This window comes from Watersipora subatra, chromosome 1 (assembly GCF_963576615.1).
Source record: "Watersipora subatra chromosome 1, tzWatSuba1.1, whole genome shotgun sequence".
In the NCBI taxonomy this organism is placed as follows: domain Eukaryota; kingdom Metazoa; phylum Bryozoa; class Gymnolaemata; order Cheilostomatida; family Watersiporidae; genus Watersipora; species Watersipora subatra.
This window is the reverse complement of record NC_088708.1, coordinates 8,633,161-8,647,808: the sequence shown is the minus strand read 5'-3', so window position 1 is coordinate 8,647,808 and position 14,648 is coordinate 8,633,161. Positions and strand designations below refer to the sequence as shown.

Below are 14,648 nucleotides of genomic sequence, written 5' to 3'. Positions count from 1 at the left end.
CTGGAATACTATACATTGTACCTCAAGTTGTTCACTGGAATACCATACATTGTACCTCAAGTTGTTCACTAGAATACTATACATTGTACCTCAAGTTGTTCACTGGAATACTATACATTGTACCTCAAGTTGTTCACTGGAATACCATACATTGTACCTCAAGTTGTTCACTAGAATACCATACATTGTACCTCAAGTTGTTCACTAGAATACTATACATTGTACCTCAAGTTGTTCACTAGAATACTATACATTGTACCTCAAGTTGTTCACTAGAATACTATACATTGTACCTCAAGTTGTTCACTGGAATACTATACATTGTACCTCAAGTTGTTCACTGGAATACTATACATTGTACCTCAAGTTGTTCACTAGAATACCATACATTGTACCTCAAGTTGTTCACTAGAATACTATACATTGTACCTCAAGTTGTTCACTGGAATACTATACATTGTATCTCAAGTTGTTCACTAGAATACCATACATTGTATCTCAAGTTGTTCACTAGAATACTATACATTGTACCTCAAGTTGTTCACTGGAATACTATACATTGTACCTCAAGTTGTTCACTAGAATACCATACATTGTACCTCAAGTTGTTCACTGGAATACTATACATTGTACCTCAAGTTGTTCACTAGAATACCATACATTGTACCTCAAGTTGTTCACTGGAATACTATACATTGTACCTCAAGTTGTTCACTAGAATACCATACATTGTACCTCAAGTTGTTCACTAGAATACTATACATTGTACCTCAAGTTGTTCACTGGAATACTATACATTGTATCTCAAGTTGTTCACTAGAATACCATACATTGTACCTCAAGTTGTTCACTGGAATACTATACATTGTACCTCAAGTTGTTCACTAGAATACCATACATTGTACCTCAAGTTGTTCACTAGAATACTATACATTGTACCTCAAGTTGTTCACTGGAATACTATACATTGTATCTCAAGTTGTTCACTAGAATACCATACATTGTATCTCAAGTTGTTCACTAGAATACCATACATTGTATCTCAAGGGCGTTTGAAGTTTTTTCTGTTAAATTGGTAAAGAGTTGGGCTTCTTATATCTTCCTTTTGAAAAAGAGAAATCTTGAGGAACGAAGCGTTGCAAGTTTGCTGTTTTTAGTTTTGTAGAACAACTGTATTTGCATGAGTGACTAAACATTGCATACTCTATGAAAGGTAACATTGCATACTCTATGAAAGGTAACATTGCATACTCTATGAAAGGTACCATTGCATGCTTTATGAAAGGTAACGTTGTATACTCTATGAAAGGTAACATTGTATACTCTATGAAAGGTACCATTGCATGCTTTATGAAAGGTAACGTTGTATACTCTATGAAAGGTAACATTGTATACTCTATGAAAGGTAGCATTGCATGCTGTATGAAAGGTAACATTGTATACTCTATGAAGGGTAGCATTGCATGCTTTATGAAAGGTAACATTGTATACTCTATGAAGGGTAGCATTGCATGCTTTATGAAAGTTAGTCATTTTACTTCTTCTTCTTCATACTCTTCACTGCGCAACATTTACATTAGTTTCTGAAAATCTTGTATTACCTATATTTGTAGGTGATATAATTGGAATCTCTTTTTTTCCATCTACCAACTTCAACTTGCAGACAGGCAATGTGATTGCTCAGCCGTCAGGGTGTGGGGCAGAGGCGTTATTTAATGTTGGAGTAAATGTAAATACACTGGGAATGCTGAGATCTCTTGGCTCCTTTGAGAATGAGAAAGTTACCAAAGTTACAGAAAGCATTAACGTTGGTAAGAGTGTAATGATGGCACGATCTTAGCAGCTTACAGCATAAACAAATTAAAATATTGCAAATCTTTGCATAACAGAGGAAAAGAGGCAGAACAAGAATTATGGAGTCGATATTGAATTTCTTTCATGGCTGTGTACTCTTAACATACACCTATTAACTATTCTATATTAACAATTAAGTATAGTTAATAGGTCTATGAATCTTAATAAAAGATGAAAAAACATGTGTCATCAAGAACCATACAAAATAAATGAATTCTGGCAACTATGTTACAGCACTCCAAGAAATGTTTGCTTACTTGAACAATGAAGGATCATTCAAAGAGTTTGACTGGAGCTCAAGAGGCAGCACTTGGTAAGGTGCATTAGACAGTACTTGAAAACAAGTTTTCACTATAAATCAGCAACCATATAGAGTGTTTTTAACAAAAAAATTAAAACTATCTATAAATTGAAGTTTGAACTTGAGTTCTTTGGCTTAGTGTGCAGACAGTAAAGTGTGAGTAATTAACTCATTATCAGAATTTATGTTCATTATCTGAATTTCTGTTTCATTTACCCAGACTGAGTGGTCAGTAGTTGTAACCTAAAGTCAACATGATTGAGTTGTCAGTCGTTGTAACCTCAGGTCAACATGATTGAGTTGTCAGTAGTTGTAACCTCAGGTCAACATGATTGAGTTGTCAGCACTTGTAACCTAAGGTCAGCATGATTGAGTAGTCAGTAGTTGTAACCTAAGGTCAACATGATTGAGTAGTTACTAGTTGTAATCTAAGGTCAGCAAGATTGAGTAGTCAGTAGTTGTAACTTAAGGTCAGCGTGATTGAGTAGTCAGTAGTTGTAACCTAAAGTCAACATGATTGAGTTGTCAGTAGTTGTAACCTAAGGTCAGCATGATTGAGCAGTCAGTAGTTGTAACCTAGGGTCAGCATGATTGAGGTGTCAGTAGTTGTAACTTAAGGTCAACATGATTGAGTGGTCAGCAGTTGTAACCTAAGGTCAACATGATTGAGTAGTCAGTAGTTGTAATCTAAGGTCAACATGATTGAGTAGTCAGTAGTTATAACCTAAGGTCAACATGATTGAGTAGTCAGTATTGTAACCTAAGGTCAACATGATTGAGTTGTCAGTAGTTGTAACCTAAGGTCAGCATGATTGAGTAGTCAGTAGTTGTAACCTAGGGTCAGCATGATTGAGGTGTCAGTAGTTGTAACTTAAGATCAACATGATTGAGCAGTCAGTAGTTAAAACTCGATTGCATAGATTGTTATCAAAAATTGGTAGGGCTGCTAGCCTTTTGCAAGTGTAAGCAAATTTAGCAAAGTGAAAATATCTGTTTATACTGTTTGGTCTACAGTTACAACTACAGGTGTAACAGGTTGTCTACAGGTTACAACTACTGACACCTCAATCATGTTAACCTTAATTTACAACTACTGTCTATTCAATCATGTTGACCTTAGGTTATAACTACTGACTACACAATCATGTTGATTATTTCCCAACATTCTACTGCGACCTATTCATTTTATGATTTCAACTTGCAGGGATGCTTTCCAGCCAACGACTATCTCCCTTTTGATGCAGTTTTTCTTTGCCTTCAGGGTTTCAGCAACAGCTTTGAGAGTTATGACTTTCGGAATAAAAGCCAGAGACCTCCGCAATTACTTCCAAATGCCGCGAGAGCCCATGAACCGAACGGCCAATTGGTTGCTCACGAATCAGGATAACATGGGAAGATTTACGGAAAATGATGTGGTGCATAATAGGAGATTTGAGGTAAAGTTGTAGATGTTACTATTGCTGATGAATCCTATCCATACCTCTCGTCTTACACTGCCATCAATGTAAAGAAGCCTTGCATAATGTCTCATGCTGACTGCTAAAAAATTTAGAAAAAGAACAATCACTCCATCATATGGAGGTATAAAGTTTTTCCTTCGAAAAGTAAACTTCCCTGTCTGTATTGTACAACACTAAGAGTACAAATACACTATTACCTCCTGTCTGATACATACAGAGCCATTTAGAGCTAACCTCCAACAACGGCACAGCTGTACAGGCCAACATCGCTCTCACAGCTCTCTGTTTGATTGCCCTCGCTCAAGCCTCAACAGCTACTAGTCTGGTTAGTATAAATATGTCTGATTTTTTGCGAGCTCACTGTTTCCCAGTCACTTAGGGTTTTCAAAGCTGTATAACATACATGATAAATTGACCTCCATCTCAAGTATCTTATTATAGGCTAACTTTGTCTCTCATTGATTACCACTTCACCTTACAATAACTATCCCTTTACCTTACATTGACTATCCCGTCACCTTACGTTGACTATCACTTTACTTAACATTGACTATCACTTTACCTCTCAATGGCTATCCCTTTACCTTACACTTACTACCACTTTACTTTAGATTGACTATCACTTTACGTTATACTGACTATCACTTTACCTTATGTTGACCACCACTTTACCACTGTTACTTGCCTCACTTCCACCCATCCAGTCACCAAGTGTTTTAACATATTGCCTTACTACAAACTTGCTCGTTTTAGCATTTGTGCTACAGGTTTCAAAATCCTGCGTAAACTTCACTCTAAATATTTGTGTTTATCCTTTTACACATACAACAAACATTGTTTTTATTTCGTGACACCAACATATTACATCAATCATTGCATGATTTGGTTTATAAACTTTCTATTATTACAGCCTACAATCACTATCCTGACTCCTCCACAATATTATTAGATTACCAACTTTCAAAACACTTTTGGTCAACTACCTCAATAATTCCTGATCTCTGTCTTTTCATTGTTCTTTTGTTTTCCTTATTTTGCCATGTAACAAACAACCTCATTATGTTGATCATTTTCCAATGCCAATAAAAAGTTATACATATGTATGTACATCCTACATTTTTTGTGTATACATACTTTATGTTAGTGTTAGGAGCGATTTCATTCACTGTGCCTACACTGATGATGTTTTAAAAACTAATTCCTATCTGATAATACAACTGTGCCTGTTCCACGGTATTGATACGTAGTTCAGCTTAACTTAAATACGTGGCTGGCAGATCTAATTATTTACCAATGTTGATTTTTGTCAACACTAATAAAATTCTACGGATTTAAACCCACAAACAGATTTTGAAGTAGATATTATGTTTTTATTATACCATTTGCTCGTTGCATCTGATCATGACATTAAATTCACATACCAGAGGATCGGTGAAAAAATCTTATAAACTTGGTAGGTTATTTGAATGTGTATTTGTGTTAATATCATCCGTTGTGTGTCAACTGCGTGAACTTAACTAAAACCATTTACATTAAAAAAACATATTTTAGTTTTGTTAGTTAGGACGAAGTTGTTGTGGTAAAAAAACAGTCTAACAACATTTTATTGGTCCAAAATTACAGAATAATAGCAATTGCTTTATTTTACTTTGCCTTCATACATATTAGTAAAAGACCCAATTGATATAACATTGTGTTTGTATGCAATATCTTAATACATTATATTACTGAAAGCGTTACTACCAACATCCATGCTCTTAAAACGGAGACTTTTCGAACGGTGCTGAAATAGCTACAATATTTTTGTCACTTTAAAAGCAACCTTGATTTGTGGTTGCAGAGCAACGCTGTTATAGAAGGGATCCAGCTCAGCACCAACTACCTTGATAGCAACTATCAAGATATCACTGACCCATTTGAGATGGCCATAACATCATACGCGTTGTTTGTGAGTGGCACAAGCAGGGAGAAATACAATGCTCTCAACAAACTGGACGCCATGAAAAGAACTGGTAACGGATCTCATGTACAGTTATTCCTTGTACTTGTGATGTTATATTATGGAAAATTAGACTGTTTGACTAGATTTTTAAATAGTTGCAGCAAAATTGAAGAAATATGAGGTACTGACGAACTTGAGACGCTATTTAGGAGTTGTCTACTCTCCAATATTACCCTGACCTAGAAAGATGGAATCATTTTAATTTTTGCTTTTACTTTCAAATCATCATAGACATAATGGTTTAGAAATGCAGGCTATTTGATGCTGTGAAATTGCTTTGAGCAAAACCTGTAACTTTTATCAATAGTATAATATAGTACTTTTTGTAACGTCAGTTATTCACATTTAAAATTGAAACTCATAAAAAATTAGATAGTAGTCTTACTCAGCTGACATTATTTTTAGAGGTGGAACGAGACAGGTTTTTTAAGTTCGAGACGAGACTCGAGACACTGTCTTGTAAAAATTCGAGACTCGAGACACAAGACAGTAAAATAATGAGCATTTGGTGATGATTTTACTACACATGTACTAGTGTACTTGCTATATATAAAATTGACAACTTCTTTTTAAATTGAATTTTTACTTGGTGTAAACGATTTAAATACAACATTTTAATAGTGATATGCATGTAGTTTTTGTAAACAAAAGTGACACAAACAGCTCTAAAATACCGAAGTTATATATTTCTAAGAATTTTGAGCTTGATTAATAATAATTATTATAAACATATTGCTTTGTACATGTATATTTTTACCATCTATTGAACAGGTCTTACTTTTTAATGTAATGTGTAATGAAACCGATAGCCGTCGGCCTACAAAGAAATACCGCAACTAAAAGAACACACGATAACACTTTCATTCTTATCGTTTCATTAATGTTAAGTTTTGTTCGTGTATTAACTGTAGTATGTAAATTATATTTAAATTGTACTCATGAAATTATATGAATTACTGTATACATGCACATGTATATTCTTATATTGTACTAACAATAACGTCATTGTTAAGCGAACACGGACTATGGTCGACACGGCCTTTCGTTCGTTTTTCTGTGTCCGGGCAAGTTTTACCCACAATTGGTGCTATATAAAAGAGGCCCGAATTTTATAAAGGGCAGTCGGTGTTTAGACCCGACACGATAAAATACAGACATTTTATTCGCAATAGACTTATTTAACAAATTGGATTATCCGGAGGGTAATTGGATACGACCCGGTATCTGTTTTAAGGACACAGAACTACAATTAACAGGGCCGTTGTCCGGACTACATGATAGACTTGGTGGACAACATAATCAATAGCAACAGGTAGTAACGGACCGGGTATAACTTTAAAGGCAGCTGCCTGCAATCCATTACAATATATGGAGTTGTTGCTACCGCAAGAAGCCATGTTTTAATAACCGTGCGCAGGCGCTTTAGTTCTATTTCCTGTCTCGAGTTTGGCAGTAGTTAAGTCGAGACGAGACCGATACAAGACGAGACATGTCGATACTCAAGACGTCTCGTGTCTCGTTCCACCTCTAATTATTTTAATGTTCACACATTTCTATGCAAATAAGCATTTTAATAAGCTATAGTAGTTGTCTTCTCTTGTAACATAGTGTTCAGTTTCCTCCCCACCTGCTGCTATCTTTTAAAATAAGTTGCACTTTTTATTTTTACTATTTGTGTCTTGGTAGTTAAGGACATGACCTACTGGTCTACAGAGGAAGTGCCCGCTATTGTACAGTCCAGCTACCAAGACAGGGTACTTAGGCTACAGCCCAAGTCGACAGGTGCCACAACTGCCTACACAGTATCCTCTACCTCATATGCATTGCTTGCTTATATGAGCGCCACCCAAAGCCTAAATGAGCGGACTGTCTTGGATCGAATGCAGAGATTCTTGCAAGAGCAACATATGTGGGTCGGAGGCTTCTCTTCCTCTCAGGTAGCCACCCTTAATAGTTGACTTGCAACAAAATTCACATTACAGTTATTTGGTATCAAAAGATTTACCATGTCTTACTCTGCTGCGTTGTAGGTGCCAAATATGTGGAAATGTGACTACAAGCTCTGGAAAGCTAAAAAACGAAAAGTTAATCATGGCCATCACAAACAGGCCGTAGATTAGAATCCCTTTCTAAAACGGCTCAAATCGGACGCAGTTGAACGAGATGGCATCTGTTTACATTTTCATGCAACCGCAATCGTCAAAATATTTTCACAAATATACTTCACGTGTTTAATAAAACCATGTCTATTGTCCTTACCCGTCTGTTTCATCATCATTGTAATGCTGTCACTTTAAGCACTGATATCTCAAAACCTAACGTAAAACTTGGTTTCATTTTTTAACCTTGGCTCGAATAAGTGCATATCATCCTTGTATGAACATGACAAGCCTGTTGGTCACTTGTAATAGTCGAAAAATCCTGCAGAAATTGTTCGCGCTGTTTGGCAAGAAGTATGGGTCACATGATGAGAATACGCTTAGATGATTAGACCAAGCCGAAACAAATTTGTAAAATAGCGAGCATCTATATTTGATACGGGCTTTTCGGTAGAACCCAAAGTGTTTGTCATAAATTAGCGCTACGAGACATTGAATATTGAGCCTTTAATTGGCCTTTCAATTCACATGATAACATCATGTGTCAAAACAATAACAAATTGTTTGGGTACGTCAGAAAAATAAATTGATTTTAACCTACGGCGTTTTCGTGATGGCGGCGGTTACCTATTTGTTTTTGAGCTTTTAAGAGTTTGTAATCACATTTCCACATATTTTGCACCTACAACACAGCAGAGTAAAACATGGTGAATCTTTTGATAGCAAATAAGTGTAACGGGAATTTTGTTGCATGTCAACCTTTAAGGTTTACTATTTATAGTCTCTGTCTACTATTCTTTGTTTGGTGTACGGGCAGCTCTTAAATGTAACCCTGCAATTGTCAATATCCTCTTTAAGAATTTTTATATACAAAAGCAAATAGAGACCTGTGACAACAGTAGCAACAAAGCAATTATGCCTTGAAGTGATATTTAAGTCAATACAGCAAAAACCTGCGAAGCTAAATTTTCATGAAGTTACTTGTGTACTAGCTTTATAATTCTACGAAAGACATTAGCTCTACTAACTAAAGATTCGATCATTTATTGTTACTCTACTACTTTCTAGCTTTTACTAGCAGAGTACTAGAGTTGTCCTAACTTTATTTCTTCGCACACAAATTCTGTATGACCAATATGCTGATGCACATGTTCTACAGTTGAAAACCTTTATGCTAAACAAATATTCACTGTGGTTATCAGAATTTTAATATTTTTGACAACCTAAAGTTGGAGCTTTTCAAATAAACTGCAACATTTTACTGAATTTATTTTTGTAGAACAATAAGAATGGTAGAATATATTGTTGCAGGATACCTTGGTGGCTCTGCAAGCTCTAACTGAACTTGCTGATAGAGACCAGAGCAGAGCATCATATGAGATGACTTTTACATTCAAGTCAGATCAGGACCCTAATTGGGTTAAAACCGTTCACCTTAACAAGGACAACTGGTTTGATCTTCAAAGATTTGAGGTGTGTGTAGCATCAATCACAAGGCTCACAAATAACTATGTTAACTTGTTAGAAAAAAACTTTGCGCAAAAGTTATAAATGTATACTGACCATTGCAGACACCGTCCCACTGGGGCAGCATACAGGCAGTAGCTAAAGGACATGGACTAGCTTTGGTTCAGATGGAAACTATACAAAACTTTGACAGCGCCCATCAGATTGCCCCTCCACCTATTCCAAATATATTTGACCTTGGAAATTTTAATTTAAACATTAAAACGAGAGGTTTTAATCATTCCTGGATAGACTACAAAATATGTCCAAGGTGAGATCTGTCTGTCTGATCAGCCTAATAAAAAGATGCATCTTTGTTCTGTGCAAAGTGATGTATGAACTCCTATATGTTGGGTCAACAGAAAATCTCCACCAGCTATCCTAGGCTGCATTTTAGGCAGCGTTGGAGTACTTTCTCATCCAAACCATACGAGTAGACAAACCCTAACTGGCTCATAAGGCAAGAATTCTAATAGGAAAAGTAACATTGCTTTTTCATATTTCAGCACGGGATGAACGCCTGGTTTTGCACGGGTAATAAAAAGGTTTTTGCAAAGAAAATTTACTTTTAATTGGCTAAGTTTCTTTATTCAGTTAATTTCAGTAACTTAAGCTAGGAAACAGCGTGAGGAAAAAATACTGCATCATGGTCTCTCTCACAATCATGATCTTTAAGTGTGTTATCTGAAACCTGAATTCTGCTATTTCAACCAATCAGCATTAAACATTGCCCGTTGTAATAAGTATGATCATAATTATTCTCTTGTATAGTAATATAGCCGCTTAACCTAGTGAATAGACTTCCCTGTCTGATGACCTGAACATTCCAAGTTCAAATCTAGCATGAAGTATTTTGTTTTTATAACTTTATCGCTAAAACTATTGCTATAACTGGACACACAAATGACAGACAAACACTGAGTTGATATATATATAAAAAACTGTTTCCTCACCCCGGATACCCCGTATGGGTGGTAAATTCTGCTCTAACTCGGGTCTCCTACCAGAGACCTGGGAGTTTGAGCACTCGCCTCAAGATCTTAGCTGTTCCCAATAGCGCACTTTTCTGCAACTCACCTGAGTTGATTGCTGTTGGTATTTAGGCAAGCCACATTTTATGCGCCGGTGTTATTGCGCCCAGTGCCCCAATGACTACTGGGATTACAGTTGTTCTTACATTCCAGCATTTTTCAATTTCTTCTCCAAGAGGGAGATATTTCTCTACCTTTTCTTTTTCTTTGCTGGCTATATTGTAGTCATTGGGTACTGCTATATCTATTATAGTAGCCCTCTTGTTCTCCTTGTCTACCACCACTATATCTGGTTGGTTTGCTAGGGCATGCTTGTCAGTTCGGATGTAGAAGTCCCAGAGGATCTTAGCCCGGTCATTTTCATTGACCTTACCAGGAGCTTCCCACCAGTGTTGTGGTTTATTAAGGCCATACTCATCACATAGACTTCTATACACAACACCTGCGACATGATTATGCCGCTCAGTGTATGCGTTCCCTGCTAGCTGCTTGCATCCACTGATGATGTGTTGGATGGTCTCAGGTGCATCTTTGCAAAGTTTGCATCTAGGATCATCTCTAGTGTGATAGATTTTCGTTTGGAGTTGCCTTGTTGGGAGCACTTGCTCCTGGGCTGCCATGATTAGCGACTCTGTATTGGCCGTTAGGTTTCCTTATATATATATATATATATATATAAGATTCGTATTGTCTCTGATGGATTACATTTTATATAATCAGAATTAATATAAAATATGTTGTATAAATGCTTCATAAACCGTAAAGGTATTATGATTTGAAGCATTTTTATATTTGGAATTGTAGGTGGAACGGAGAATCAGACACAAGTGGTATGGCTGTGCTTGAAGTGAATTTGCCTGCTGGTTACCTTCCATCTGTGTGGGCTCTGCAAGGCTACGTGGCAAAGATGAATGAGACAACCTCTGTTAGATCGACTGAGTATAATGCCAATGATGGGATTGTTGTATTCTACTTTGAATATGTGAGATTTTACTAATAGCTGGGTTGCTTCCCAGCTTCTATGTTGCTGATTATTGCAGATGTGTGAAGCACATTTAATACGGTAGTTTTCTAACAGTCCCAAATAGTATCCTAATAATCCCCTAATAACCCCCTAATAGTCCCCCAACAGTCCCAAATAGTATCCTAATAGTCCCCTAATAACCCCATAATAGTTCCCTAACAGTCTCAAATAGTATCCTAATAGTCCCCTAATAATCCCCTAATAACCCCCTAATAATCCCCTAACAGTTCCAAATAGTATCCTAATAGTCCCCTAATAACCCCCTAATAATCCCCTAACAGTCCCAAATAGTATCCTAATAGTCCCCTAATAACCCCATAATAGTTCCCTAACAGTCCCAAATAGTATCCTAATAATCCCCTAATAACCCCCTAATAGTCCCCTAACAGTCCCAAATAGTATCCTAATAGTCCTCTAATAACCCCCTAATAGTCCCCTAACAGTCTCAAATAGTATCCTAATAGTCCCCTAATAATCCCCTAATAATTTCCTAATAGTCTCCTAATGGTCCTCCAACAGTTCTCTAATAGTCTCTTAATAGTCCTCTAATAACCTCTTACTAGACCTCCAATAGTTCTCTAATAATCTCCTAATAGTCCCCTAATAGAAAGCGGGTAGTCCCCTAATAGTCATTCAAGAGAACTTTGCTATTCTCCCAAAAAGCCCCTAATATAACTCTGATAGACTGCTAATGAATAGATAATGGCCCCGGACTAGGTACTTGATAGTCAGGTGATAGGCACCTGTTAGTCACCTAATAGACACATAACCATCCTTTAATAGGAAGCTGATAATCACTAACTCCCTAATAGTTATCTAACAGCTTCCTTTCAACTACCCAGTAAGTAACTAGCTGATAGTTCCCCTAATAACCCTCTAATATTAACCTAATTGCTTATTTATAGAACCTTGTAACAACCTGATAGCTCACTTACAACTACCTGGTAGATGCCTAATAGCTCCCTAATGGTTACCTGGTTGGTATCCGATAACTACGTGAAAGTTCTATGGTAGTTATTAGGCAGTTATAGTCACCTAACAGACTTCTGATAGCTACCTGATTACAGTGGTGAGATCATCACAGTATCTAGTCGATATAAACCACAATAAACGCTTCCACTACCATCTTATGAAGTCAGAAGCATTAAAGTTTTATCCATGACATCATCAGTTTAATCATTAACATGATAAGTTGAACAGCTTTTAAAATGTAGTAACTTTTGGATTAGTGCAATAACATATTTGAAAATTCTTGTAATAGTATATATTATCCCGATAACTACGAACTAAATTATATTATCCTGATAACTATGACAGTATAACTGCTCATGATTGTATCTCGCCTACTTTCTGATAACTTCCTCATTGTTCTTTAGCTACTAAATATTATTTACATTTCTAGCCCACTAAAATCAGTAGCAAAATATAGAAACAAGTATTGTCTCTTATTTCGTTAAAAAAAACTATACTAAAAGTACAAATATTTAAAAGCCTAGTTTGTAGGACAGTCTATGGTTGATTAAGATCAGGTTAACACTATCGTTGATGGACGATACAACGAGTTCATTAAAATGATATTTTTGAAAGTGGCGATGAAGTGAATTTCTAGAACATTTCAAGATTAAAATTATATCAAGTCAAATTCAATTGCGCATCATGTTTGCTTTACCAAACTTTATAGATATGGCTAGGTCACATATATAACTTGTTTTAGTTGAACAAAAGTCAAGTGAACTGCGTAAAGTTTCGAGCTTACAGATGGTACCCGTTAGCGCATGTCGCAGACCTGACAGGAATTAAGGTCTATGAATACTACGAGCCAGGTAATTGGTTACAGCTTCACATGTGAATGATTGTTAACTTCGGAGGCAATGCAAGGGTAGCGCCCTGATCAAGAGTTGTGCAACAATATCTTGACATCTTCTTGTTCTTCATCATTTACAAAGAGATGTGTTTAAAATAAACTGTCTTGGCAATTAAAAACAAGAATTCAATTAGAAAAGGCACCTTTCCCGTTCTTGCTAGTATCATGGACTGTAGTCATTCTGAGTTGCTAACTTCTTTGTGCCAACAACTTCCTTTCGTGCAGCTTCATTTCATTGAGCAAAAGTTAGCCTTATATATATATATCATGTTATTCGACTGCTGTATCTACCTCAGCGGACGTAATATGTGTCTGTATAATTGCAGGTAACTATTTCAGCAGCATGTATGAGAAGGTGCAATTCGTGAAACTAACTGTGTGCCTCGTGTGTGGCTCATATCAGTGTCCATATTGCCCTAATTATAACTCAGCAAATCTCTCACTGGTTACCAGTTTCACATTTCTAGTTCCATTACTTAGCACGCTATTTGTAAGCAGACGGACATTCTACTAATGCTGTACTTTTACCTTTTATGTATCTGAGCATATCCCCAGTAATATGCCTTTTTGTGTTAGAAACACATTTATTTCTTTCTCATTTTATGCTAAAGTTTCTATTTACCGGTTTACTAGGAATGCGATGAAATCTGTATATAGTTCTGTCAATCGCCTCCTGAAGTCTCGCTCTTATTAAGTCTTATCAAGGTCGCAATAAATTATCCAGACACTTCATCAGTCATTTTTCTAGATCTGGAAAATCTTTTCAACTTCACTCATCCACGCAGTGAGCAGCATGTCATAATTGAAATTATAGTAGATAGCTTAAAAGTGATGAAAGGCAGTTAGTCTCTTCAAAGTACAAAGTGACTCGCGGCATCATTACTTTTCATCAACTCATAGATCAGAGATCAAATTAGGTCAGACAGCCAATCATGGCTATAATGAACATTATCATTAGAACCCACATTTTCGCTGTCACTGACCTATTTTAATTCTAATAAACCCACAGAATGATATTACGAATGTGAACTGTTGTTCAAGTAAATTATCTTTATGAAGCAATTGAAAGTAACTTAATATTGACCAGACAGAGAATATTTACTAACTAGTAATTGTTGGTCTAGCAATCTCTATAGCCATTCAAGGAATTCATCTCAGGTCTGAGATTGAGCTAATTAACCAAACTAGTTTAGCTATAGGGAAGAGTTGTAACTACAAAGATATTGTTTAAAAACAGTCATTCATTACAATAGCTTATGATGGGTACTTTTTGAGAATATCGATGCATGCCAAATACAACATAAATACATGCAAGAAAACGCTATATTTGGTACCGACAAATATTATAGTTGTTTTTACTAAATGATATACTCCAAGCTACAGCTTCGACAGCAACAGAAATACAAATATATAAACTAGAAATTCCACTGTCATACAGCCCACGACCAAAGTGATATTGAAAAAAAGAAAGGGTACTGATGGTTGAGAAATGCAATATTAGCAGTCA

General features: G+C 36.2%; 1 protein-coding gene across 1 annotated transcript in view; it reads left to right on the top strand.

Annotated features, from left to right (window-relative positions):
* The window catches only part of LOC137396174 (CD109 antigen-like), a 41,292-nt gene extending 27,540 nt beyond the window's left edge, over positions 1-13,752 (top strand). Inside the window, exons 20-30 of the mRNA XM_068082365.1 lie at positions 1,614-1,811; positions 2,089-2,167; positions 3,360-3,591; positions 3,833-3,940; positions 5,456-5,627; positions 7,304-7,554; positions 9,028-9,189; positions 9,288-9,493; positions 11,058-11,235; positions 12,992-13,100; positions 13,468-13,752. Coding sequence (XP_067938466.1) covers positions 1,614-1,811; positions 2,089-2,167; positions 3,360-3,591; positions 3,833-3,940; positions 5,456-5,627; positions 7,304-7,554; positions 9,028-9,189; positions 9,288-9,493; positions 11,058-11,235; positions 12,992-13,100; positions 13,468-13,655 — 1,883 coding nt within the window. The 3' untranslated portion in view covers positions 13,656-13,752. The remainder of the gene's footprint in view (positions 1-1,613; positions 1,812-2,088; positions 2,168-3,359; positions 3,592-3,832; positions 3,941-5,455; positions 5,628-7,303; positions 7,555-9,027; positions 9,190-9,287; positions 9,494-11,057; positions 11,236-12,991; positions 13,101-13,467) is intronic.
* Positions 13,753-14,648: the final 896 nt, after the last annotated feature.